This window comes from Triticum aestivum, chromosome 2B, assembly GCF_018294505.1.
Source record: "Triticum aestivum cultivar Chinese Spring chromosome 2B, IWGSC CS RefSeq v2.1, whole genome shotgun sequence".
Lineage (NCBI taxonomy): Eukaryota > Viridiplantae > Streptophyta > Magnoliopsida > Poales > Poaceae > Triticum > Triticum aestivum.
In genome coordinates this window covers 462759414-462784755 of record NC_057798.1, presented here as the reverse complement: position 1 = coordinate 462784755, position 25342 = coordinate 462759414, and the positions used below count along the sequence as shown (strand labels likewise).

General features: G+C 42.5%; 1 protein-coding gene across 2 annotated transcripts; it reads right to left on the bottom strand.

Annotated features, from left to right (window-relative positions):
- Positions 1–3687: 3687 nt before the first annotated feature.
- Positions 3688–7416, bottom strand: LOC123045472 (probable serine/threonine-protein kinase At1g01540). 2 transcript variants are annotated; one of them, XM_044468530.1, is made up of 7 exons: positions 6078–7395; positions 5644–5748; positions 5433–5555; positions 5183–5353; positions 4974–5103; positions 4677–4886; positions 3688–4192 (listed from the first exon to the last, which is right to left on the bottom strand). In XM_044468530.1, the coding sequence occupies exons 1-7, from the start codon at positions 6710–6712 to the stop codon at positions 4040–4042; spliced, it is 1527 nt and encodes a 508-aa protein (XP_044324465.1). In that variant the 5' UTR covers positions 6713–7395; the 3' UTR covers positions 3688–4039. The 2 variants fall into 2 exon arrangements, with proteins under 2 accessions (XP_044324465.1, XP_044324466.1); XM_044468531.1 differs by lacking the exon at positions 3688–4192 and having other exon boundaries at positions 4799–4899; positions 6078–7416.
- Positions 7417–25342: the final 17926 nt, after the last annotated feature.

Genomic DNA, 25342 nt, shown 5'->3' with positions numbered 1-25342 from the left:
TTTCTTGTATTTATTTTTGAGTAATTTTTTATATAGTTTTTTCTTTTCTGCTTTATTTGTTTTTTCTTCTATTTATTTCTGAGTAGTTTTTTTGCTGTATTTAGTTTCTTTGTGAATATTGTTGCTTTATATAATTTTTACTTTTCTGCATTATTTATTTTTCTTGTATTTATTTTTGAGTAATTTTTTATATAGTTTTTTCTTTTCTGCTTTATTTGTTTTTTCTTCTATTTATTTCTGAGTAGTTTTTTTATATAGTTTTTTTTGCCGTGACCCTCTCTACTCTTTCGAACATGCTATACGGTTGAAATGATGATACCTTCAACATTTTCAGAGTTTGTTTTGTAGTGATTTTCATTTTCACGGTCATTTAGCTCTGATCTAAACAAATCAGTGACTGAAAAATAATAAATGATGTCAGAACGTGTTGGAAGACCAAATGCTTGTGATAGTTTGAGAAGTAACATATTTAAATTGTGCATCTGAACACAGAAAAAATACATTGATCAGTACCATCTTTCAGCCAAAACGCGCTACTGCTACAAAGAAGTACATAAAAAATACATTGATCATCAATGATCTTTTTTATAGAATCTAAATTGTCAATAGGAATCTACAACCAATTTAAGAACCGACGAAGACTCCTATTGCAGCCACAAATCCTACACATAGAGTTTAATGAAGACCAAATGCTTGTGATAGTTTGAGAAGTATCATATTTAAGGTGGTCAAAATCTTGCTAGGGGAGCGAGGTGGGACTAAAAATAGCCCTGCCACAACTTCTTTAGTACCGGTTCGTGCTAGGGGAGCACATGATGTCAGAAAGAGTTAAAAATTGATGACGTGGCTTAGAATGATGCGTACTGAACGCAAAAAAGTCTGAAGTTGTAATAAGTTTAACAAATGAAGTGCCGGTGTAACCGATGAGTTTTTGTCCGAAACCGGCCCTGATACTTCGAAAGAGATTGTCCAGTTTGTACATGAAGTGCATCCAGTTTTTGCCGTAACACAAGAAGTCCGGAGTTCTAATAAGTTATTAAAAATAAAAAAGGCGCAATGCTCGGAATAGGGTAGACTACACTGCACATAGCTCTGTGCAATCTATTCTATTCCGAAAGGCTTGAAGCTAAGCAACCTGCAAGTGAGCATTGCGCCTCTCCTTTATCGTCTCTGCACTCACGGCTTATAAACCGCTCCTATTGCCTCTCTCCTAGCGAGGTGGGACTAAAAATCAGCTTAATAAAAAACTCTAGTACCGGTTCATGCCATGAACCGGTACTAAAGATGTTCGTGGGTCCCACAGCCTGACACAGCATCATCAGTACCGGTTCGTGGCATGAACTTGTACTAATTATTGCCCACGAACCGGTACTAATGATGTCCGCCCGCCTAGCCGTTGGAACCGGCACTAATGGACACATTAGTGCTGGCTCAAATTTAAACCGGCACTAATGTGCTTCACATTTAACCATTTTTCTACTAGTGGGTGTGCACGTGTGCCTCCAAATAATCAATGCATGTTAGTGTGTGTATATGCACTGGATTTAAAAAAATCTGGAAAAGGTCCCTACAAAATCTTAAAAAAACATGATGGGATACAGTTCCAGTTGCTAGTACAATGCTTACGCCGCCTCATCTTGCAATGCAAATGAAACAACCCATCTTGATTTCCTTTCCTTTTTATTTGATGAGCCCGTATTAAGACCTAGTTTCAGTAAATCATAGATATAGCATGATACATTCAACACGACCAACCATGCTAATGTGGAGCGAGACGGATGTGTCTTCTAGTGATTCAATGACTTTGGCGACGAGTTCGGTCTATTTGGTGCATGGAAATCTTAAATTCATATGCGAGTGGTGGGTGTTGAGGCGGTATCACCATTATTGTTGTGAGAAAATGGAGTTTAGTGAGCGGGTAGTCCATGGATAATGAAGAGTGCGACGGGGAGATGCCAATAAAGGAATATGTGACTGCTAAGATCATACTCAACATTAGACGCTTTAATAGATGCTAATAGAGAAAAAAACACATATCATAAAATAAAAAACCATCGTAGCACTCTCTATTTGCAACGTTGAGCGCTCATGCACTAGTTAACTGCAAAGTCGAATGTAAAATCCGTTATTTGCATTAACTTGTGCTAGAAAAAAGGTAAGAGGACAACATATCCTTTTGCGTCGATGACATGCCCAAATGTCCACTAATCAGGATATTGATCTCGGAGCCCTCTCCTAGCACCTTGCATTGAGCATGCTCTAATGGTTTATGGGGTGTAACTTGTAAGGTTAAAAGAGTAGTCCGCAAGAGGAGGCGCCCGTTTGGATGACCAGTGTTTCACACGCTTTAGACTCCTATGTAGTGAATTCTTCTGTCATCTATGTGTGTACCTTCCAATTTTGCATAACTCATAGAAACTACCACTTAAATATATTGAAATATTGATGCACACAAAAATGAGGGAAATCAACAGCAACATTCGTGGGGATAGCCAAAAGGGATTATTTTACTACAATCCACCCAGGATGAAGCCACATGTTTGATGCTTTGTGTCTTACTAAGGCAGGTTAAACGATAGCAAGGCATTTGAGTGACCAAACTTTAAGCTCTGCGACAACAAGCATCGGTATTATATGAGTCTCCGTAGTGACTGTATTAATCTTCATGTTCTGGGACAAACATGTATGGTGTTGTTGGAAAACTTAGGCCTTTTGATCGGTCCATTGACAGTGGGCGCCCCATCATCCCATGAAGAGTGAAGTTTTGGGAGACGTGCATGAGCCCGTTATTTCAAAACGCTCGAAAAGGATATTTCCAAGTTTTAAAAAAAATAAATAAAAAAATGTGAAAACTTGTACATGTTCACTATGGATCTGTAAAATTCGTTCAAAATATTACGATTCGGAAACCTTGAAGGGGTTCGCCCACAAAGGGTTAGCACATTTGTTACCAAGTCCCATTATCAAAAAAGAAAAGGCAGCACCGGCACCCACACCAACATTGGGCGTGGCAGCGGCAGCCTAGGTGGATGGCGAACTGTCGGCGGCGGTTGTCCGGGCAAAGCGTCACGGACAGCAGTAGTAGGGGCACGGCACGAGGACAGCGAAGCCGCCTGTGAGATTTTAGGAGAAGCTGAGCTCTCGCCGGCCCCATGCACCCCCACCCCCATCCCCAGGAAATACATCTCCCGAACGCCATCGTCTAAATAAATCATAACGTTTCTTTCTTGCTAATCATCAACCTTGTTTTGTATCTAGCCTGGATCACCTAATTCACCTCAGATTCCGTCCATGATTGCCACCTGAACCCTACCTTTTCCTGTGCAGGCGCTACACGGTTCTGTTTGATCACTGAGACCGACGGTGCTCCTTTGAAAATCTGAGTGAGTGTGCAACTGGTTGCCAGTTAGCAGCCCAAGCTGGCTTCACTGTCAAGCATGGCTGAATAATGATAATATCGTCAGTTGTGAATACTTTCCTAAACAATGCCAGGTAGGTTAGGCCATGCCACCAACCTCTCCTTTTTCTCCTCCAGGTTGAAGAAGCAATTATATGATACTTGCAGAATGCAGAGTACCATGCCATGCAATCCCTGGCTGTCAATCTGAGCATCCAGCCTGAAGAACTGAACCATCAAATTTCTACGTGAAAGCTAGTAGTAAAGTATAGAAAATGAATCTCATCAAGGAAGAAAGGGACGAGGAATCATAAGCTGGGCAGCAACATGACACCAACCAGGAGGTCGGTCATAAGCGACGCTCAGCTTTACCCCTGAAAGTATAGCGCCTTTATCATACGGAGATATATCTTTTACATAAACACGATCCGGCGAAACCAACCAAAAAATCCCTATGCCTACCATAATTAATCCAGTAATGTACAGATGCTATCACGATCTCTCCATTAGACGCTTTCCATGGTTCCACACCTTACTCAACCCATGGAGCCGCAAACAAGCTTGTTTGTAGTAGGTCTGCGCCATCCAGCTTCTTTCTTGATCATGCACGAAGGTCCGGAAGAATCACCATTTCCATCATAGCTAGGTCTCCTGATTTCTCCACCTTGAATTGTCGGGTTTGGATTGACCTTTTGGCGTGTCCCTTGGTGTGTCATTCCCGCTACTATCGCCTGGTTCGCCTGAAGCTGTTTCCCCCAATTTCGCTTGACCTGGAGCTCTGCCAGCTCGGCGGTCCTGGCAATAAGAGTAACAAAAGGTATCACTATAAGTAAACACATTTTCTCTGTAAAAACTCTTCTTATAATAAATAAAATTTGACCTAATTATGAGGGGACAAATTTGTTGTTCGTATATTGAAAGGCAAATGGCTTCATTTACACATCTTAAATCTTAACAGATTCAAACTGGAAAGAAAATGCTGAAATCCATATTTTTTGTAACAAAGAAAAGAAGTATCAACCCACAATGTAACTTACAATGACCAAAAGGGAGCCCCTTCAGTAATAGGCAAAAGAGAAAGTGTATGGTCTAATTAATAATCTAAAGCAAAACAATGTATGATACTCGACATGTTCATCTTGATGTCCTTCTTTCCCCGGCAACAGGAAAAATAAATAGGGATAACAAATATACTGCAAAATTATTCTTGAGATAATTGTTATTAAATGACAGGTACTTGAAAATAAAGATAAAAAATTGTCGTGCCATATTGACTTACATCTCTGTAGGGGAAATCATCAACTTCAAGCATGTGAATCACATGACCAATCTTCGGCCTCTTGCGAGCTTCAGGGTCTACACATCGCAGAGCCACTAGCAAAGCCTTTTTCAGTGCCCTTGAAGTAGGCTTCTCGGTCATCTTGGGATCCAAAACCCCCTCTGAATTCCGGCTGCTGACCATTGTCTTCAGCCATTCAACGAGATTAACCTGAAAGATTAATCTGCAGAATTTATAAATGCATTTCACAAGTGCTTAATGTAGCACTGGTTATAAGGAGGCACAGCCATTACTAACCTCTCCAGGTGGCCTGTTGTAATCTACTGGTACCCTACCAGATATTATTTCCATAATAAGAATCCCAAAACTATAGACATCACTAGTTTCATTCAACATGCCAGTGCCTGCATACTCTGGAGCAACGTACCTGTAATAACAAGAGATACATAAGCAACTATGTTCATGTTTATCTTGTGTGACGATGATTTTATGAGTATCATACTAACCCAAATGTCCCCATAACCCTGGTCGTGACGTAACTCCTCTCCGAGCCCAAAAGCTTTGCTAGCCCAAAATCAGAAAGCTTAGCGTTCCAATGCTTGTCAAGTAGGATATTGCTTGACTTGACATCACGGTGAACCACCTTTGGCTCAAGTCCCTCATGCAAATACATTAAACTGCACAACTAGGTAACTGTGTAAGTATGAAGTAGCGGTAAATATCTTGTTAGATCATCAGTAACTCACATGCACTTACCCTTTTGCTGATCCAAGAATAATCTTCATTCGTATGTCCCATGTAAGAGGGCTCACAGGACCAACATCACCATGAATCCATTGCTCTAAAGTTCCATTATTGACGAACTCATACACAAGCATCCTGAAAAGAGTTCATATACAACACATTTTATGTTACAAGCGCCTCATTTATCGAATACAGCAGTTCAAGTTATCACTCAAGGAGGCACCTTTGGTTGCCCTCAGCACAGTATCCAAGCAGCCGCACGAGGTTCTTGTGCCGCACCCGCCCGATTGCTTCGACCTCAACCTTGAATTCCCTCTCAGCCTGGCCCCTAACAAACCAAGTATATTACTAAATTCAGCAACACAAAAACCACACGTTACACAAACCACACATTTCAGCCTCTCAAATGGCAGCTTCCACGCTAAGCATGCTAACAACGACCCCGCAAAAAAAAAACATGCTAACAACGACTTGTCATTTTTTTTATCAAGTTCTTGCACAATGTCACCATCTGAATTGTCAATATCTCAAGTCAGATTCAGTGACCCGGTGCACCCATCAAATTATACATCTTGCTTAAACTCAAATCAATTAGACGCCAATCAGAAACAAGGCTCTAAATTTGGCTATACTTGAGTTCACGGGAAGCGCTGTTACCTGTTATTCAGCAAATTCTTGACGGCGACCTGTGTGCCGTCCTCGAGAATGCCGTGGTACACGATGCCGTAGCCGCCCTCGCCAATCACCTTCTCGTCGGCGAACATTGCCGTCGCTGCCTCGAGCTCCTTGAGAGTGTACCAGTGGCCCCACCCGAGGTGTGAGACCTCCGGCACACCCGGCTCCGGGCCACCTCCGCGGCTCTCGCCGCTGGCCCCTCGCGACGACGGCCCCCCGCTACGCTGATGGTGGGGCGGCGGCTGCTCCGGGAACGTGATGCGGTGCTCCTTGCCGGTCTCGATCTGGATGGACTCCTGCGGGGACGCCTGGAGAATCTGAGCGAGCGGCACCTTGGGCGCGGTGCCCCCCGCGGGGGCCTGCGCGCCGCGAGAGGGCACCTCTTGGATGTCCTTGGGCGGCTTGGTGGGGTTCTTGGGATGGGCACTGGGCGCGACGGTGGCGAGGTGGAGGACGGGGGCGGCGGGGGCCCGGCGACGGCGGCGACGGCGGTTGGCGAGAAGGCACAGGAGGGAGAGGAGGACAAGGAGGAGCACGAAGGCGGCGCCGACGCCGATGCCAACGAGCTCCCACAGGTGGAGCCCGAAGACGACGGTGCTCTGGTCCGAGTCCGACATCGGACCGCGGCGGCGAAGCTCGTCGGCTCAACCAGGAATGGCGGATCTCCGCAATAACTCTGGCTTTCTTGCAGAATTCGGTGCTAAAGAGAGATCGGGTTTCGAACAGAGCAGCCCGCTAAAGCTTGGGTTCCTGCAGAGAATTGGAGCAGAAAGGCTGGATTCCCTCAGAGAATAAATGAATGGGCAATCCAAGCGGCCAAGATTGGATTTCGCAGAGGATGATGCAGTGGGAAACGCTGGGGCTTTTGGGTGAGGAGGGGAATTTAGGACAGGATGGAGTGACGAAAAAGGGTGGATTTGAGGGGCGACAGGGCCCAAGAAGTTGGATTTGGGAGCAATGTGGAGGCAGAGACCAAAGATTAGACGATTGTTTGTGGGTAAAGGGTGAGGGGTGGTTAATTTGTTCTTGATAAAAGATTGGATTGTGGTTGGGAGGAGGGTTTGGGGGAGGGGAGGGTGGTTGGTGGTGATCTTTAGAGTAACAACAAATCAACGAGAGAATGGAGAGCAAAGGATCAATTATTAGGAGCGGTACTCCCTACTCCCACAGACGGTGTGGAGAGAGAGATGAGTGAGGACTGATGGGTTGCAGGAGGGGAGGAGCGCCAGTGCCAGTGCCCAGTGGGAGCTGTGAGGGAGTGGTGAGTGGTGACAGGGTGTGTGTGGCTGCTTTTCTTTGCTTTGGCCATTGCAATTGCATGCATGGAGGATTAGATTAGACAAGTCAAGGGTCAAGACCTAATAAAATAAGTAGATCAGGTCAGAAGAGAAAGAGAAGCATGGATGGAGGACAGGAGGATGATATTTTGGGGGCCTGAAAAAGGGGAGGAGCTGGAGAGAGGAGAGCTGATGCGAGCTGTCACGCCGTATTGGACTAATGAGGGAGAACGTCCAATTGGTTGCACTGTCTGGGATCTGGGTTTTTTTTCTCTATATATTTTTTTATTGTTGATTGGTTTGGAATGGCTTAGACTAGCCATAATGGAGAGTAACATACACATATCCCTAGACTATGTTACTACCTCAATAGTGGGTAGTAACATAAGTGTGGTAACATGTTAAACTTCATTTATTAGGTTATAGACTCATATTGCATTGGGACATGTGATGTTACAGTAACTAGCTACTCCTCATTAACATAAATGTGGTAACATGTAAGTTACTAGTACTACATCTCTCTTCATTAACTCATTGCCACATAAGCAAATTTGCTGAGTTTGACTCGATGTTACTATCGAAGTTACTCCCACTGTGGCTAGTCTTATCACGTTTGTACCACATTTTTCTTATTTTTCATGCGACTTTCCTGTGTGCCTCGGTATCACGAAATTTCGGCATCCGCTCATTGACCTGTGCGGGTGCGACGACGTGGCTTGTCGCAACGTCACTAACAGAGCTGAGAAAAACTTGACCTGTGCGGGTGGGGGGAGGGTTTCTAGCTCCGAGCGTTGCTCGGATTAGATAACCTTGCTGGAGGCAGGGGAAATTTGACCTACACAGGTGGGGGTCCTTTTCCTTCAATCGCCTCTCGAATTAGATAACTACTCCGTTGAATGCGGGGACAACGCGGTTTGACATGGCACTATAGCCGAAGGTGAGGTAAGGATGGGTGGAAAGTTGGGTGGCCAAAGGAGAAAAAAGAAAAGCAAGAGTCTAGGAGGAAGAAGATGATACACAAATGTTCGAGTGATCTCTTTTTTACGCTCATTCACGTAGATTGAAATATAGTTCTTTACATTGTATCAAAATGTCTATTATGCATGCATGCGGTTTTTGTTCTCTTCTATTTTGTGAAAACATGTCTATCAAATTTCTGTGTATTTTCCTTCATGTGTTTTTCCTCTTATTGATGTTTCTCATCCATGTGATTACATGGATGTTTGAATACACATATATGAATTTGTCGCACACAATAGTGTAATTCGTGCTTTCCACTTTGGCCAATGGTTTGATGGCCGAACCACCTTATTCTGGATTGAATGGTGGCTTGATGCCCAATCGTAACTTTAGCAAACTCATCATATCGGATGCCTCTATAATTGGTTGGAGTGCCCTTCATAAGTGTTTGTAGGTCACCGAGCGTGTGTGCTAATTTAGAGTTGCCGTATCTTTGCGGCCTCCATAATTTCCTCTCATATTTTTCCTATATTTCTGCATATACACTCTTGATTCTCCTTTTCACGTGTATTTAATCTTTTGCCATTCAACAAGATTTTAAACCATACCATATTCTTCAAGAATTGAATTCAAATATAAACATAACATGAAGTTCAACCAAAAGATCATCATATGCTCGAAATGCATGAAGGAAAGATGAAGCATCATGCACACATTCGACCGTTGTGTACAAATCACATGCCATCGGCAAAGCTACGTCTTCCCATGTGTGCACCCCCTCCTCCAGTGTATTGGCTGCTCCATGGCATCCTGGAAGCCATGATCTCCACTCGCAAACTCTGTTAACGATTTTGATGTTTCATACATTGCATTTGGATCCAACATCACGAACCAGTTCTTCTCTGTCATCTTCTCTCTTGCATTAATCAATACTCCTCAAGCTGAAGCATACACATCTACATCTCTTCCTTGCACCCTTTTACTTTCGTGCATCTGTTTCCATTCTGTCATCTTCTCTTGTTCCTCCCCTCCAACTCCAACTTCTCTTGCTGCCTCTTCTCCTCCAACTCCTTATTTGTCTTGATCAACTCACTAATCTTGTCTTTCATCCACTTCACCTCACCTTGTGTCTTGAGCATCTCTTTTTATTTGTTCCTACCATCGGATCGCCACACACTTGACCCTAAAGAAGGACCCCCTCAGCCACCTCTCATCTTCATCACCACGATCATCATCATCATCGTTGTCATCATACCCTCATGGACCGTTAAGCGGAAGCGTATATCACGCGGTTGATGTAGTTGTACTCGTCACGATCCAATCGTGATCCAAATCGATGAAGTACCGAATGAACGGCACCTCAGCGTTCAGCACACATACGGCTCGATGACGTCTCCTCCCCCTTGATCCAGCAAGCGAGGAAGGAGAAGTAGATGGGATCGGCGGTAGCACGACGGCGTGACGGTGATGGTGGTGGAGTGATTCCGGCAGGGCTACGCCGAGCGCTAAAGAAACAACAAAGACAGAGGAGTTACGAAGTAACGGGAGAGAGAGGGGGGGGGCAAGGGCTTGTGTCTCCTCTTGGGGGCGCCCCCTCCCCTCTCTATATAGGTGGAGGGGTGTGGTGGCCAGCCCTCCAAGCCCTAGGGGCGCACCAAGGGGGAGGAGTTGGACTCCTAGTCCAATTCCCTCCTTTTTCCATACACAGGTGGGCTTTCCACCTCTCCTAAGCCACATGGGCCTTGAGGGACTTGTGCGCCTGGCCCAATAAGGTGATGCGGCTTGAACTACGTCGTATTTCCCCAAAAAGGAAGGGACGATGCAGCACAACTACGGTAGGTATTTCCCTCAGTTATGAAACCAATGTATCAATCCACTAGGAGAACCAACCACACTATGTAAATGGTACCTGCACACAAAGAACAAATACTTGCAACCCGACGCTTATGAGGGGTTGTCAATCCCTCTTACGGGTAACGGCGTAGGAAATGGACAAGTTGACAGGATAAAATTGTGATAGATTGGATAAATAGATCTCAATAAAACACGAAATAAAAGAAGTAACAAAAAAATTAAGCAAGGTATTTTTGGGTTTTTGGAATAATAGATCTGAAAATAAAAGCAAATAAAAATAGATCTCAAATAAAATATGATAAAGAATAGACCTGGGGGTCGTAGATTTCACTAGTGGCTTCTCTCAAGAAATAGCACACGATGGGTAAACAAATTATTGTTGGGCAATTGATAGAGCCTCAAATAATTATGACGGTATCCAGGCAATGATCAATATATAGGCATCACGTCCAAGATTAGTAGACCGACTCCTGCCTGCATCTACTACTATTACTCCACACATCGACCGCTATCTAGCATGCATCTAGTGTATCAAGTTGATGGAAAAACGGAGTAATGCAATAAGAACAATGACATGATGTATACACTGGGAAAGAACACCGCATGATCGAACCCATCACGAAGCACCTCTTCCCATGGCAAGAAAAATAGATATAGTCGGCCTAACTAAACCAAAGATTCGAAAAAGAAATACGAGGCTATAAATAATCATGCATATAAGAGATCAAAACTCAAATAAGTTTCATGGATAAAATAGATCTAATCATAAACTCAAAGTTCATCGGATCACAATAAACACACCATAAAAAAGAGTTCCATCGAATAGATCTCCAAGAGACTATTGTATTGAGAATCAAAAGAGAGAGAGAGAGGAAGCCATCTAGCTACTGCCTATGGACCTTTAGGTCTACAATGAACTGCTCACGCATCATCGAAGATGCACCAATGAGGATGATGAACCCCTCTGTGATGGTGTCTAGATTGGATCTCGTGGTTCTGGAACTTGCGGCGGCTGGAATTGTGTTTCATCGACTTCCCTAGGGTTTCTGGAATATTTGGGTATTTATACGGCGAAGAGGCGGTGCGGGAGGCCACGAGGTGGGCACAACTCACCAGGGCACGCATGGACCCCTAGGCACTCCCAGGTGGGTTGTGCCCCCCTCAAGGCACCCCTCTGGTACTTCTTTGGCCCAACAAGTGTCTTCTGGTCTAGAAAAAATCTCCAAAAAGTTTCGTTGCGTTTGGACTCCGTTTGGTATTGATTTTCCGCTATGTAAAAAAAAGCAAAAAAATAGCAACTGGCACTGGGCATTATGTCAATAGGTTAGTCCCAGAAAATGATATAAAGTTGCTACAAAATGATTGTAAAATATCCAAGAATGATAATATAACAACATGGAACAATCAAAAACCATAGATACGTTGGAGACGTATCATAAGGCTAGGGCGCCTCCCCTTAGTCCATGCTGGCCCTTGGGACGTGGTGGAACCCTTGGTGGACTTACGGACTCCTCCGGAAGTTTTCAGAACCTTCTATCGGTACAATACCGAAAAAACAGAAACTTTTTCCGGAACCCTGAAAGCAACTTTCCACATATAAATCTTTACCCCCGGACCATTCCGGATCTCCTCATGACATCCGGGATCTCATCCAGGACTCCAAACAACATTTGGTCACCAACATGCATATCCCAATATTACTCTGGCATCACCGAACATTAAGCGTGCAGACCATACAGGGTTCGAGAATCATGTAGACATGACCGAGACACCTCTCCGGTTAATAACCAATAGCGGAACATGGATGCCCATATTGTTTCCTACATATTCCACGAAGATCTTTTACCGGTTGAACCATGATGTCAAGGATTCAGTTAATCCCGTATGCAATTCTCTTTGTTCGGTGATATGTTACTTGCCCGAGATTTGATCGTCGGTATCTCCATACCTAGTTCAATCTCGTTACCAACAAGTCTCTTTACTCGTTCCATAATACAAGATCTCATGACTAACTCATTAGTCACATTGCTTGCAAGCTCCTTACGATGTTGTATTACCGAGAGGGCCCAGAGATATGTCTCCATCACCCGGTGTGACAAATCCCAGTCTCGATCCATGCCAACCCAACAGACACCTTCGGAGATACCTATAGAGCATCTTATGATCACCTAGTTATGAATTGACATTTGGTAGCACACAAGGTATTCCTCAGGTATCTGGGAGTTGAATTATCTCATGTTCTTAGGAATAGATACTTGATATGAAGAAAGCTATAAAAATAAACTCAAGTGATATGATCGGATGCTGAGCTTACGGTTGGGTCTTGTCCATCACATCATTATCCTAATGATGTGATCCCATTATCAAATGACAACTCATGTCTATGGTTAGGAAACTTTAACCATTTTTTATCAACAAGCTAGTCTAGTAGAAGCTCACTAGGGGCATAGTATTTGTTGACGTATTCACACATGTATTTAAGATTATGGCCAATACAATTCTAGCATGAATAATAAACCTTTAACCAATTTATTATTGCCTCTAGGGCATATTTCCAACAGTCTTCCACTTGCACTAGAGTCAATAATCTAGTTTACATAGTAATGAATCTGACACCCATGGAGTCTTGGTGATGATCATGTTTTGACCGTAGAAGAGGTTTAGTCAACGGGTCTGCCACATTAGGATCCGTATGTACTTTGCAAAGTTCTATGTCTCCATCCTTGAAAATGCAACTAATCATGGTTTCGGTAATTCATAACAACATATAGCTCATTGAACTAATATCCATTCAAAAAATTAATGTTTCAAAAAGTTCAGTGATTGGTATGGCATGGACTAAAGATGTGGACCCCTCAAAATGCTAAGGACACACATTGGCAAAAGCTCAAGATTCTTCATTTTCATTTTAGTGATCCAAGATCACATTGAGTCCATAGGAAAAGTCAATACTATTAAAAGGGGATGAGGTGTTGCTTAATAGCTTGCTTGCTCAAAATGCTTAGTTATATGCTGCAAAACCATCAACCACTTTCTCATTTCCACATATGTCCTAAACCTAAAGTCAAACTCGGCCCCCACTGATTTGATCTATCCGGCGCCACCGAGTTCACTTGACATAGCCATAGCTAGAAATCCTAATCAGTTTGGTCACACTGATAGGGATCTCGGTCTCACCGAGATGGGATTACAAACTCTCTGTTTCCTTTTCGTGAAGTTTTGGTCTCACCGAGATGAGCGGTCGGTCCCCACCGAGTTCGCAATGCAAACTCTCTGTTTCCTTCTCGTACCATTTCGGTCTCACCAAAATGAGCGATCGGTCCCACTGAGTTTGCCTGACCAAGTCTCTGTTCGCTTATTACTGAAATCGGTCTCAGCGAGTTCATGTGTTCGATCTCATCGAGATGAGGTTTTGCCCTAACCCTAGTGCATTGGTCCCACCGAGTTGATATTATCGGTCCCATCAAAAACCCTAACATTCACATTTTGAACCAGATCGATCTGACGAGTTTCACTATTCGGTCCCATCGAGTTTGGTAAATTGTATGTAACGGTTAGACTTTGTGTGGAGGCTATATATACCCCTCCACCCCCTTCTCCATTTGTACAGAACATGCCTACACTTCCATTACTCATTTTCTGAGAGAGAAGCACCTACTCATGTGTTGAGACCAAGACATTCCAATCCTACCACAAGAATCTTGATCTCTAGCCTTCCCCAAGTTGCTTTCCACTCAAATCTTCTTTCCACCATATCCAAATCTGTGAGAGAGAGTTGAGTGTTGGGAAGACTATCATTTGAAGCACAAGAGCAAGGAGTTCATCATCAACACACCATCTATTACCTTTGAGAGAGTGGTATCTCCTAGATTGGTTAGGTGTCACTTGGGAGCCTCCGTAAAAATTGTTTGAACCAAGGAGTTTGTAAGGGCAAGGAGATCGCCTACTTCGTGAAGATCTACCCAAGTGAGGCAAGTCCTTCGTGGGCGATGGCCATGGTGGGATAGACAAGGTTTCTTCTTCGTGGACCCTTCATGGGTGGAGCCCTCCATGGACTCGCGCAACTGTTACCCTTCGTGGGTTGAAGTCTCCATCAACGTGGATGTACGATAGCACCACCTATCGGAACCACGCAAAAAATCTCCGTGTCTACATTGCCTTTGCTCCCTCCAAATTCCTCCGTTTTACCTTCATATGCAATGATTTATATTCCACTGCTATACTCTTAGAATTGCATGTGTAGGTTGATTGCTTGACTTGTGTTAAGTTGCTAAAATCTACCAAGACTTAAAATTTGGAAAAGGCTAGGTTTTTATTTGTTCAAGTAGTCTAATCACCCCCCTCTAGACATACTTTCGATCCTACAAGTGGTATCAGAGCTTTGGTATCCATTTTTGCCTTGATTTCCATAGCTTTGGTGATCATAGCCTTGGTTTCACAACCTAGGAGAGTATGGTGTCTAGCGAGGGATATTACCACCATAGAGGTCCTTACTTTGATGGTACAAATTTTGCTAGTTGGAAGCATAAGATGAAAATGCATATTCTTGGACATAACCCCGCTGTTTTGGGCTATTGTGTGTATTGGTTTGCAAGGTGAATTCTTTGATGGGAGAGAACCAAATCGTGAAGCAACTGCAGAAGAATTGAAGATATTGCAATACAACGCTCAAGCTTGCTATATCCTCTTCAATGGATTGTGCCCCGAAGAATTCAACAAAATTAGCCGTCTTGAGAATGCAAAGGAAATTTGGGATACTTTGATTGAGATGCACGAAAGTACCGAGTCCGTCAAGGAATCCAAGTTGGATGTGCTTCAAAGTCAGCTTGACAAGTTCAAAATGAAGGATGGTGAAGGTGTTGCTGAAATGTACTCTAGGCTTGCTCTCATCACAAATGAGATTGCCGGCATAGGAAGTGAAGAGATGACTGACAGATTCATCACCAAGAAGATCCCAAGAGACTTGGATGGAAAATATGATACCGTGTGCATGTTGATCCAGATGATGCCCAATTACAAAGATCTCAAGCCAATGGAAGTCACTGGAAGAATTGTTGCTCATGAGATGTCACTCAAGGATAAGGAAGAGCTTCATAACAAGTCCAGTGGTGCTTATAAAGCTTCATGTGATGCTCCTACCACATCAAGTGAAAAACAAGTCTTCAATGAAGAATTGTGCTTAATGGTGAAGAACTTCAACAAAGTCTACAAGAGTAGAAGCAAAGAGAGAAGCTCCAAGTCAAGATCCTACCATGAAAAAAGATCTTCTAGTCGTGATCGCAATTGCTACAATTGTGGAAGACCCAGACACTATCCCAATGAGTGTACGACTCCCTACAAAAGAGAAGAAGACTCGCCTAAAAGGAGAAGTGGAAGAGAAGAATCACCTCCAAGAGAGAGGAGTAGAGATGATCGTTATGAACGAAGAACCTCTCGCAGAAGTAAGGATTCGGAAAGGAAGGACAAGTCATCAAGGAGCTACACAAAACAAAGACATCAAGCTCATGCTGGTGAATGGGTATCCAGTTCTGACTCCGACCACCACACCGAGAGAAGTTATCACTCCGACTCCGAATATACTCAAGATGAAGGTGTTGCCGGTCTTGCACTTGTGTCAACCAACTCCTACAACATATTTGACTCACCAAATGAAGGAATTGGAAAATGCTTCATGGCTAGAGGCCCCAAGGTATCACACCTCGAGTATATTGATTTCACTAGTGATGAAGATGATTTGCTAGGTGATGATGAGTTACTTGTTGACAATGCTAGTGATGAAAACTATGATGAATTTGCTATTAATCATGCTAATCAAGATGAACTGAATGACAATGATAAGAAGGAGAAATTGAGCGTCTAACTCAAGAACCAAACACTCTTAAGTTAGCTCATGAAACTACTTTAGAAGATCATCGAGAACTTTTAGAAACTCGTGAGAAGCTATGCTTCAAGAAACTCAACCTAGAGCAAGAGCATGTGTTATTAAAAGAAATCAATGATGATCTTCGAAAGAAAAGTTCTTCTTACATTGACAAGCGTTTACTCTTGTCTACTTACATGCCACAAGTAAAATCTAGCAACAAGAGTAAGAAAGATTCTTCTTCTAGTAGTAACAATAATCATGCTAAATCCAATATTGTTGCTTCTAGTAGTTCTCTTGATTCCACTAATGATTCTCTTAGCCAAGTTACACTTAAGCAAGAAATAGCCTATTGAAGGGAATTATAGAGAAAGGTGTTTACAAGAGCCTTGTCGGAAGTAAGCAATTTGAGGAAATTGTACGCAAGCAAGGAAGGCACTGGAAGAATCAATGTGTTGGGTTTGAACGGAAGTTCAATGCCAATGGAGTTGAGTGGGAAGAAGATCGACACCCCAAGACAAAGTTTGTTCCTCAACAAGAGAAGTATGATCCTACTTCCTTCAAGGGAACACAAGCTCAAGATGATCTTCCACCACAAGACCACAAGCTAAAAGGCAAGGACAAGCTTCAAGAGGAGATTGATGCATTTGAAGAAGCATCAAAGGCCTTGGTCAAGTGGGTTCCCAAGACTACTTCAAGTTCTACTTCATCAAGTACATCTACAACCCCAAGGATTCCCATCAAGATGATGTGGATCCCGAAGAAGAAGAACTAGAGAGTTCTTGAGGGTGACTCCGCCAACATACTTCACTCATATTCATATTGGCAAGGACAAGTGCAATCAGCTTCCACATCTTGCACTAGTTCAAGGAGTCACAAACCCTCTTGTTAGTAAGTCAAGGGACAAGGTAACCTAATGCTTTCATGGACATCATCACATGTGTAATTCACTCTATGTCTATGGATATCCTTGTTTGTTCCTTGTGGGACTAACCCATGTAGGTATTGAAAGTGCAACTCACTCCAATGGATTGCTCCAAATGATCTACAACAACATTGAGCATCCACATCTTCAACATCTACATGAGGTCATCATCGACAAAACCCAAGGTTAGTTCATCCCTCTAAAAGGGGATATCACATCTAGGAGGAGCTTTACTCTAAGAATTGAGGTAAAGCAACTCTAATGGTGTGAACACAACAATGCTTTATGTAAAAGTGGTAACCCCACTTGTGCTTAAATGATGAGTATGACCTATGATCAAATGTTCTCATTTGAGTCCTAAGTCAATATACTCATATATGGATGACCTAGTCATCATAAATTGCTTGATAGATGCTAGAGTGTTTGTGCATGCTTCGCCACATATTTCATTTGCTATCTTATTGTGTGAGCATGTTGGTTGCATAGTTTTCTTCATTCGAGGACATACATTTGTTGCTTTGATTGTTTGGCTTTTTCTTTCTACCAAATGTCTGGACAAGAATGCCTAAGTACTGCCTCTAGCTATCTATGCTCTTCTCGTCTCAAACTCTATTCATGATACATCACAAAGCTTGATCAAATCATATTCGAACCCTCTGGGTGAGGAGCACTCGGAGCCATCGATTCGTCATAGACTTAAACTTCCAAAACCTCTTAATGCATTTTGGTCTGGCCGATTCATCCCATTCGGTCATACCGAGTTCATTGAGTTGATCTAGGTTTCAATCTCGGTGCAACCGATTTGAACTTTTCGGTCTCACGGAGTTGCAACAACTGCTTGCGATTCTGCATCTCGGTGCCACAGAGTTGTTCCACTCGTTCACACCGATAGGGTATGGATATAAATACCCACGGGCCAAATTTTGGAAATTTCTCCAAACCTTCCGCTCGTGCCTGTCCAGCTCTGCCGACTCGAGGTCTCTGGATCGTCTCGTTGTTGCTAGCGACCTCCTGCCGCTGGTCTTCGCCGCCATCAACGGGAATCTTCGCCACCATTGTCGCCATAGCAAGTTCACCACCGAGTTAGGGTATGAACTTGACCCCTTGTGCAATCTTTACTTCTGATTCTTGCACTAAGGTCAATGCCATGATTCTTGCCACGTTTGAGATACTTCTATCCAACCAAAACTTCCTCTAGATTAGTTTTGATCCAAAAACTTAGGTTTAGGTTTCCGCTGAACTCACCTCGGACAGACTAATTTGGCCCAGGCCATTGCACTTGTATTTTTCGGTCTGAATGAAACATACAAATCGGTGTGACCGAGTTCATTTCTCTGTGAAACCCTAGCGATCTCAGAGTCACCGAACTGTGTCTCGGCCTGACCGATTTCACATGTTTAGACTCTAAAAGTTGCTTTGGTGTCACCGAGTTTGACATATTGGTAGCTCCGAAATGATTTCTGTAGAAAACTGAAACTAAGTTTTTGACTCATTTGTTTTGCAAAATCTCTACACTTTGTGATGCTCATCCACTCTATCTCAACACTATCTATTCATAGGGTCAGCTTTCAGTGTCAGTCATGTCAGACAACAGTGACAGCTAGAACAGATCTGAGGAGCAGGTACACATGAGTGAGGGCACTAGTCCCTCTAACAACAGTTATGATGATGGGAGCAGAAGCACACCTAGCAACCTTCCTAAGGCTGCAACCAGGCAGAAGAAGAAGAAAACATCTGACTCATAAGATGAAGTCTTTGTGGTTGATGAGGAGGTCACCTCAAAGAAGAAAGTTGTCAAGAAGGAATTTGGCACTACAGCTTCAACCAAGCTAGGTCTGAAGAAGAAGGCACCTACCAGAAGGATCCCCATGTCGAAAGCCAGAGCCTCAACTCAAGAAGCAATTGAGCTCACCCTTGAGACAAAAGAAAAGGAGGCTGCTGAGGGCAAGAAGAGAAAGGAAAGGGTCAAGAAGACCATGGCCAGAGTGATTGGAAGCCATCTATGATCAGATCATCAGATGAAGAGGAGGAGGAAGAGCCTGCTGCACCTCTTGCCAAGACCCAGAATCTGATGGGGGATGCCATCAAGTTAGGGGTTGCTCCATCAAAGCCAAGACTGCCCCCAAGGCTGCTGCTACTGCTGCACAAGCTTCTAAGCTACTGAGAAGAACAAGGCCCCAGTGCCTGAAGTTGAAGAAGAAGAAGATGCCCAAGTGCTCAGAAAGTTGAAACCCAAGATACCAGATCATGATGATACACATCCAGTTGCAGAGAATATGAAGCTGAGGAAAGATGCATGTCTCAGGCTATGGAGACAGACAAACCCATATGCCACTAGGAGAAGGACTATTGTAAATTACAGGTTCCACACTAAGGAGCAGCAGGACTTCTATGAGACAGTACTCTTGGACAAGAAGCCCATTGTCAGTGACATGAGATGGGTTGATTGGGAGTACATTGACAACAATGCTGATTATTTCCCAGGAGTTCATGACAGCTTCAAACTGACTGGAGTTGATAAGTTTGTTGGTCAGAAACTCACCAAATGGAATGATGAGATGGTGATGCAGTTCTACTGCACTGCACATTTCTACCCAGATGGTAAAATTGTCTGGATGACTGAGGGTACAAGGTACCAATCTTTTATTGCTGAGTGGGCCCAGCTAATCAATGCCCCTGAAGAACAACAAGATGACACATATGTATATGCCAAGCCCAGGAAAGGACACAACTCCATGGTACACATGTACAAGGAGATTCCTGATGCTGCCTTGGAGAGTCACAAGTTTGGCTCGGTATATTATCTGTTGTCTGGGCTGCCCACCATCAACACCATTCAGAGGCACACATTGTTGCCCAAGTCTGGAGATGACAGGATGATCAGAGGGCATTCAATTAACTTGCTGCATATGTTTGATGTGCCAGAGAAGTTCAAGGTGATGACCTTGATTGTTGAGACAATAAAGAGGACTGCTGCTGACCAGAAGAGATCTTGTGGATATGCTCCACACATTCAGATGCTCATTAACTCTAAGATGGGCAAAGGCATATATCTTTTGGACAAGGAGCACCTTCCATGTTGCCTGAGTTTGAGGACAATGAGGTTGTCATGGATGCATCACATCCTACATCAGTAGAGGCCCAAGAGAAGAGGAAAAAAAGCAAAGGCAGAGAAGGCAGCACAATCTTCACAAGTTCCGGATGCTTCAGCTGTACACCTCAATACCAAGAAGGATCTGCTTAGCCATCTTCTTGAGGCCACTGTGAGAATTGAGAAAGGATTGGCAACCCTGACTCAAAATCAAGAGAGTCTTGAGAGGATCATCGAGACAAAGTTTTATGATCTAGACTTGAAGGTCACAGAGATCCAGACTACAGTTGAGCAACTCCAGGAAGAAGCTGAAGGGATAAGAGGGAGAGCTACCACTAAAGTTTTTCAGAGAGTGACAAGGGCACAAAGGTCTGCAGCTGTGCCAGCCAGTGACACTAGGGCTACTGCTTCAGTGATAATCCCCAAGTGCAGGGAATCATCATAGCAATTCCCAAAGGTGGAAGTGATAAGTACGATGTGTCGAACCCACAAGGAGCTAAAGGTAAGATCAATATTCTCTCAAGCCCTATCTGCCACTGATACGACTCTACGCGCACCGAACGTTTGCTTCCAACTAGAAACAAGAAATAAAACTGCGTTGTGGGTATAAAGAGGATAATTTTGCATGATATTGGAGAGCTAAAATATGAAAGTAGGTGCTGTTATCATAAAGTTAGAATATATTACTAAATATTATAAATAACGAGTGTGGAATAATGGTGGATCGGTGTGCGGAATTGTCCTAGGCAATTGTTAACAAGATCAGTAGTCGTCATTGCAATTTCATATGAGGGAGAGGCATAAGCTAATATACTTTCCCTACTTGGATCATATGCACTTATGATTGGAACTCTAGCAAGCATCCGCAACTACTAAATATCATTAAGGTAAAACCCAACCATAGAATTAAAGCATCAAGTCCCCTTTATCCCATACGCAACAACCCCCTTACTCGGGTTTGTGTTTCAGTCACTCACGCAACCCACTATAAGCGAATCATGAACGTATTGCAACACCCTACAGCGGGAATCCCTCACGCTTGCGCGACACGGAGGGCACCATAGGACAGCACCAAAATAAAACATACAACTCGTACCAATCTAGACCATCAATCAACCCAAGGACAAAAGATATCTACTCAAAACATCATAGGATGGCAACACATCATTGGATCATAATATGTGACATAAAGCACCATGTTCAAGTAGGGATTACAGCGGGGTGCGGGAGAGTGGACCGCGTAAAAGAGATGAGGATGGTGATGATGATGGTGATGTTGATGAAGACGATCACCGCGGCGATGATTCCCCTCCCGATGGCACTCCGGTGCCACCAAGAGAGAGGAGGAGAGGTTCTCCTCCCTGTGCTTCCTCCTCCATGGATTTCCCCCTCTGGTCCTTGGCCTTCATGGCGATGATGGCCCCTCCAAGATCCTCCTCCATGGCCTCCGATGATGATGGCCCCCTCCGGCAGGGTGCCGGAGAGGGCCTAGATTGATTTCTCGTGGCTACAGAGGCTTGCGGCGGCGGAACTTCCGATCTAGGTTATTTCCCGAAGGTTTCTATATTTATAGGAATTTTTGGCGTAGGTTTCACGTCAGGGGGGTCTCCGGGCTGTCCACGAGATAGGGGGGCGCACCCTAGGGGGGTGGGCGCGCCCCCCACCCTCGTGGGCAGCCCGGGACTCTTCTGGCCCAACTCCGATGCTCCGTGGTCTTCTTTTGGTCCATAAAAACAATCAAAAATTGGCACGTCAATTGGACTCCGTTTGGTATTCCCTTTCTGTAAAACTCAAAAACAAGGAGAAAACAGAAACTGGCACTGGGCTCTAGGTTAATAGGTTAGTCCCAAAAATCATATAAAATGGCATATAAATGCATATAAAACATCATAGATGGATAATATAATAGCATGAATACTTCATAAATTATAGATACGTTGGAGACGTATCAGCATCCCCAAGCTTAATTCCTGCTCGTCCTCGAGTAGGTAAATGATAAAATAAATAATTTATGAAGTGTGAATGCTCGCAGGTGCACAAGTTTGATCAATGATAATTTCAATCACCTTTTCTAGCATCAATATGTGTCATAATAGTAGCTTAACTCATAAAACTTTTCATGATCAAGTAACAATCTATTCACAATGTCAAATATGGTTCAGAAACTTCATTGAGAACTAACAAACTATAATCTCAGTAATTGAAGCAATTGCAATTTATCATAACATCGGAAAGAGTCAAGAATAGAGCTTTTCAGCAAGTCCACATACTCAACTATCAAGTAGTCTTCTACAATAGCTAACACTCGCGCAATACTTGTGGTTATGGAGTTTCAGCCGGACACTAAGAAAGATAGGGGCTTATTGTGTTGCCTCCCAACGTATTCACCTTTAGGTGATGTCAACAATAATAATCCATGCTAACTTATATCCAATTGGATATATATATCATGATCTTTCAAACACAAGGAGCTTGCCAAAGGATAAAATGAAAAAGGGAAATGTGAGGATCACCTTGACTCAAGCATAAAGTAAAAACATAAAGTAAAAGATAGGCCCTTCACAGAGGGAAGTAGAGTTTGTCATGTGCGTTTAGGGTTGGGTGCATAAAATCTTAATGCAAAAGAACTTCACTTTATATTGCCCCTTGTATGTGGACCTTTATTATGCAGTCCATCGCTTTTATTACTTCCACAACAAGATCGTATAAAGCTTATTTTCTCTGCACTAATAAGTCATACGTATTTAGATAGCAATTTTTATTGCCTGCAACATGACAACTTACTTGAAGGATCTTACTCAATCCATAGGTAGGTATGGTGGACTCTCATGGCAAAACTGGGTTTAAGGATAATTGGAAGCACAAGTAGTATCTCTACTTGGTGCAAGGAATTTGGCTAGCATGAGGGGGAAAGGCAAGCTCAACATGTTTAGAAGGTCAATGACAATATACTTTAACTGAGATGTGCGAAAACATAAACCATTACGTTGTCTTCCTTGTCCAACGTCAACTCTTTAGCATGTCATACTTAATGAGTGCTCACAATCATAAAAGATGTCCAAGATAGTATATTGATATGTGAAGCTTCTCTTTCTTTATTACTTCCTATTAATTGCAACGATGACCAAAACTATGTTTGTCAACTCTCAACAACTTTTATGCCTCATACTCTTTATATGTGAAGTCATTACTATCCATGTTATAAGCATATGAAACATATATAAATTCAGATTTATGACATTCAATTCAATCCCCCATTTACTCATAGGATATACATGAAGCACATGAGTAAATGATAAACTACTCCAAAAGATATGAGTGAAGGACACCGAGTAGTCAAATAATTAACTAGACATGGGAGGGTTCCTTTTTATTAAATATTTCAGATCCAATGATTTTATTCAAACAGCAAGTAAAATTGAAAATACGCTCCAAGCAAAACACATATCATGTGACGAATAAAAATATAGCTCCGAGTAAGGTATACCGATAGTTTTGAAGATGAAAGAGGGGATGCCTTCCGGGGCATCCCCAAGCTTAGGCGCTTGAGTCTTCCTTGAATATTACCTTGGGGTGCCTTGAGCATCCCCAAGCTTAGGGTCTTCCCACTCCTTATTCTCCTCCTATCGATATCTATCCAAAACTTGAAAACTTCAACCACACAAAACTTAATGGAACTTCGTGAGATAGGTTAGTATGATAAAGAGTAAACCATTCACTTTGGTGCTGTAAAATACAAGGTTCATAATTGTTTTCACACAATTCCTACTGTACCATATCATTTCTACAATTTATATTGCGAAATATAAGCCATAGAAACTAGAAGACAAGCAAACTATGCGATGAAAACATAATCTGTCAGAAACAGAACAATCTGTAATGATCTGAACAATAACCATACTTATGCTACTCCAAAAATTATGAAATAAATTGGTGGACGTGAGGAATTTGTCTATTAATCTTCTGCAAAAATAATCAACTCAAAAGCACTCTTATGTAAAAAATGATGGCTAATCTCGTGAGCACAAAGTTTCTGTTTTTTACAGCAAGATCACATTAACTCTCACCCAAGTCTTCCCAAAGGTCTTACTTGGCACTTTATTGAAACAAAAGCTATAAAACATGATTACTACAGTAGCTTAATCATGTAGACACACACAAAAACAGTAAGGGTAAATATTGGGTTGTCTCCCAACAAGCGCTTTTCTTTAATGCCTTTTAGCTAGACATGATGATTTCAATGATGCTCACATAAAAGATAAGAGTTGAAACATAAAAAAAGCATCATGAAGAAAGTGACCAGCACATTTAAATCTAACCCACTTCCTATACCTAGGAATTTTGTGAGCACACAATTTATAAGAACAAGAATCAACTAGCATAGGAAGACAAAACAAGTTTAACTTCAAAACTTTACGCACATAGAGAGGAAACTTGATATTATTGCAACTCCTACAAGCATATATTCCTCCCTCATAATAGTTTTCAGTAGGATCATGGATAAAAAATTTGTTCTCATACTCAATTGGAACCTCTTCCGAAATAGTGGAATACTAACTAAAGTTGACACTCTTCCAAATCCACTTTCATAAATATCACACTAAGATTCAACACCCTCCAAGATAGTGGGATCACTAATTCCTAAAGTTGACACTCTTCCAAACCCACTTTAATTTATAGTATGATTCATACTCCAAAATATATAAGTGAAGTTCATGGATAATTCTACAATTAATATAGACTAACCAATGTCCAAGCTCAAAATATATAAGTGATGCACACGAAGCATTCTATAAAACCACACTCAAACGATTTAAGTGAAGCACAACGAGCAATTCTATAAGATCATACTTAAAAGATATAAGTGAAGCACATTAAGTATTATATAAATCAATGAAGAGCTATCTCACACTAGCATGATTCTTAAAGAAAAATAAAAACACAAAAGACACAAATCATGCGAACAAAACAAAATCCGAGGTATACCGATATCTGTTGAAGAAGAAAGATGGGATGCCAACTGGGGCATCCCCAAGCTTAGATGCTTGAGTATCCTTTAAAATATTTACTTGGGGTGCCTTGGGAATCCCCAAGCTTGAACTCTTGTCTCTCTTTATTCTTCTCACATCGGTAACTCCTTGTTCTTCAAACACTTCATTCACAAAAACTTAAACAAAAACTTTGTGAGATCCGTTAGTGTAATAAAGCAAACCACCACTTTAAGGTACTGTAATTAACTTATTATTTATCTATATTGGTGTTAAAGCTACTTTATTCCAA

Coding starts and splice junctions, on each gene's coding strand:
- LOC123045472 (XM_044468530.1), bottom strand. CDS start 6,712: ATGTCGGACTCGGACCAGAGCACCGTCGTCTTCGGGCTCCACCTGTGG. Junction 5,104..5,182: donor AGGGTTATGGGGACATTTGG/GTTAGTATGATA, acceptor TTGTTATTACAG/GTACGTTGCTCCAGAGTATG. Junction 4,193..4,676: donor ATGATTTCCCCTACAGAGAT/GTAAGTCAATAT, acceptor TCTTATTGCCAG/GACCGCCGAGCTGGCAGAGC.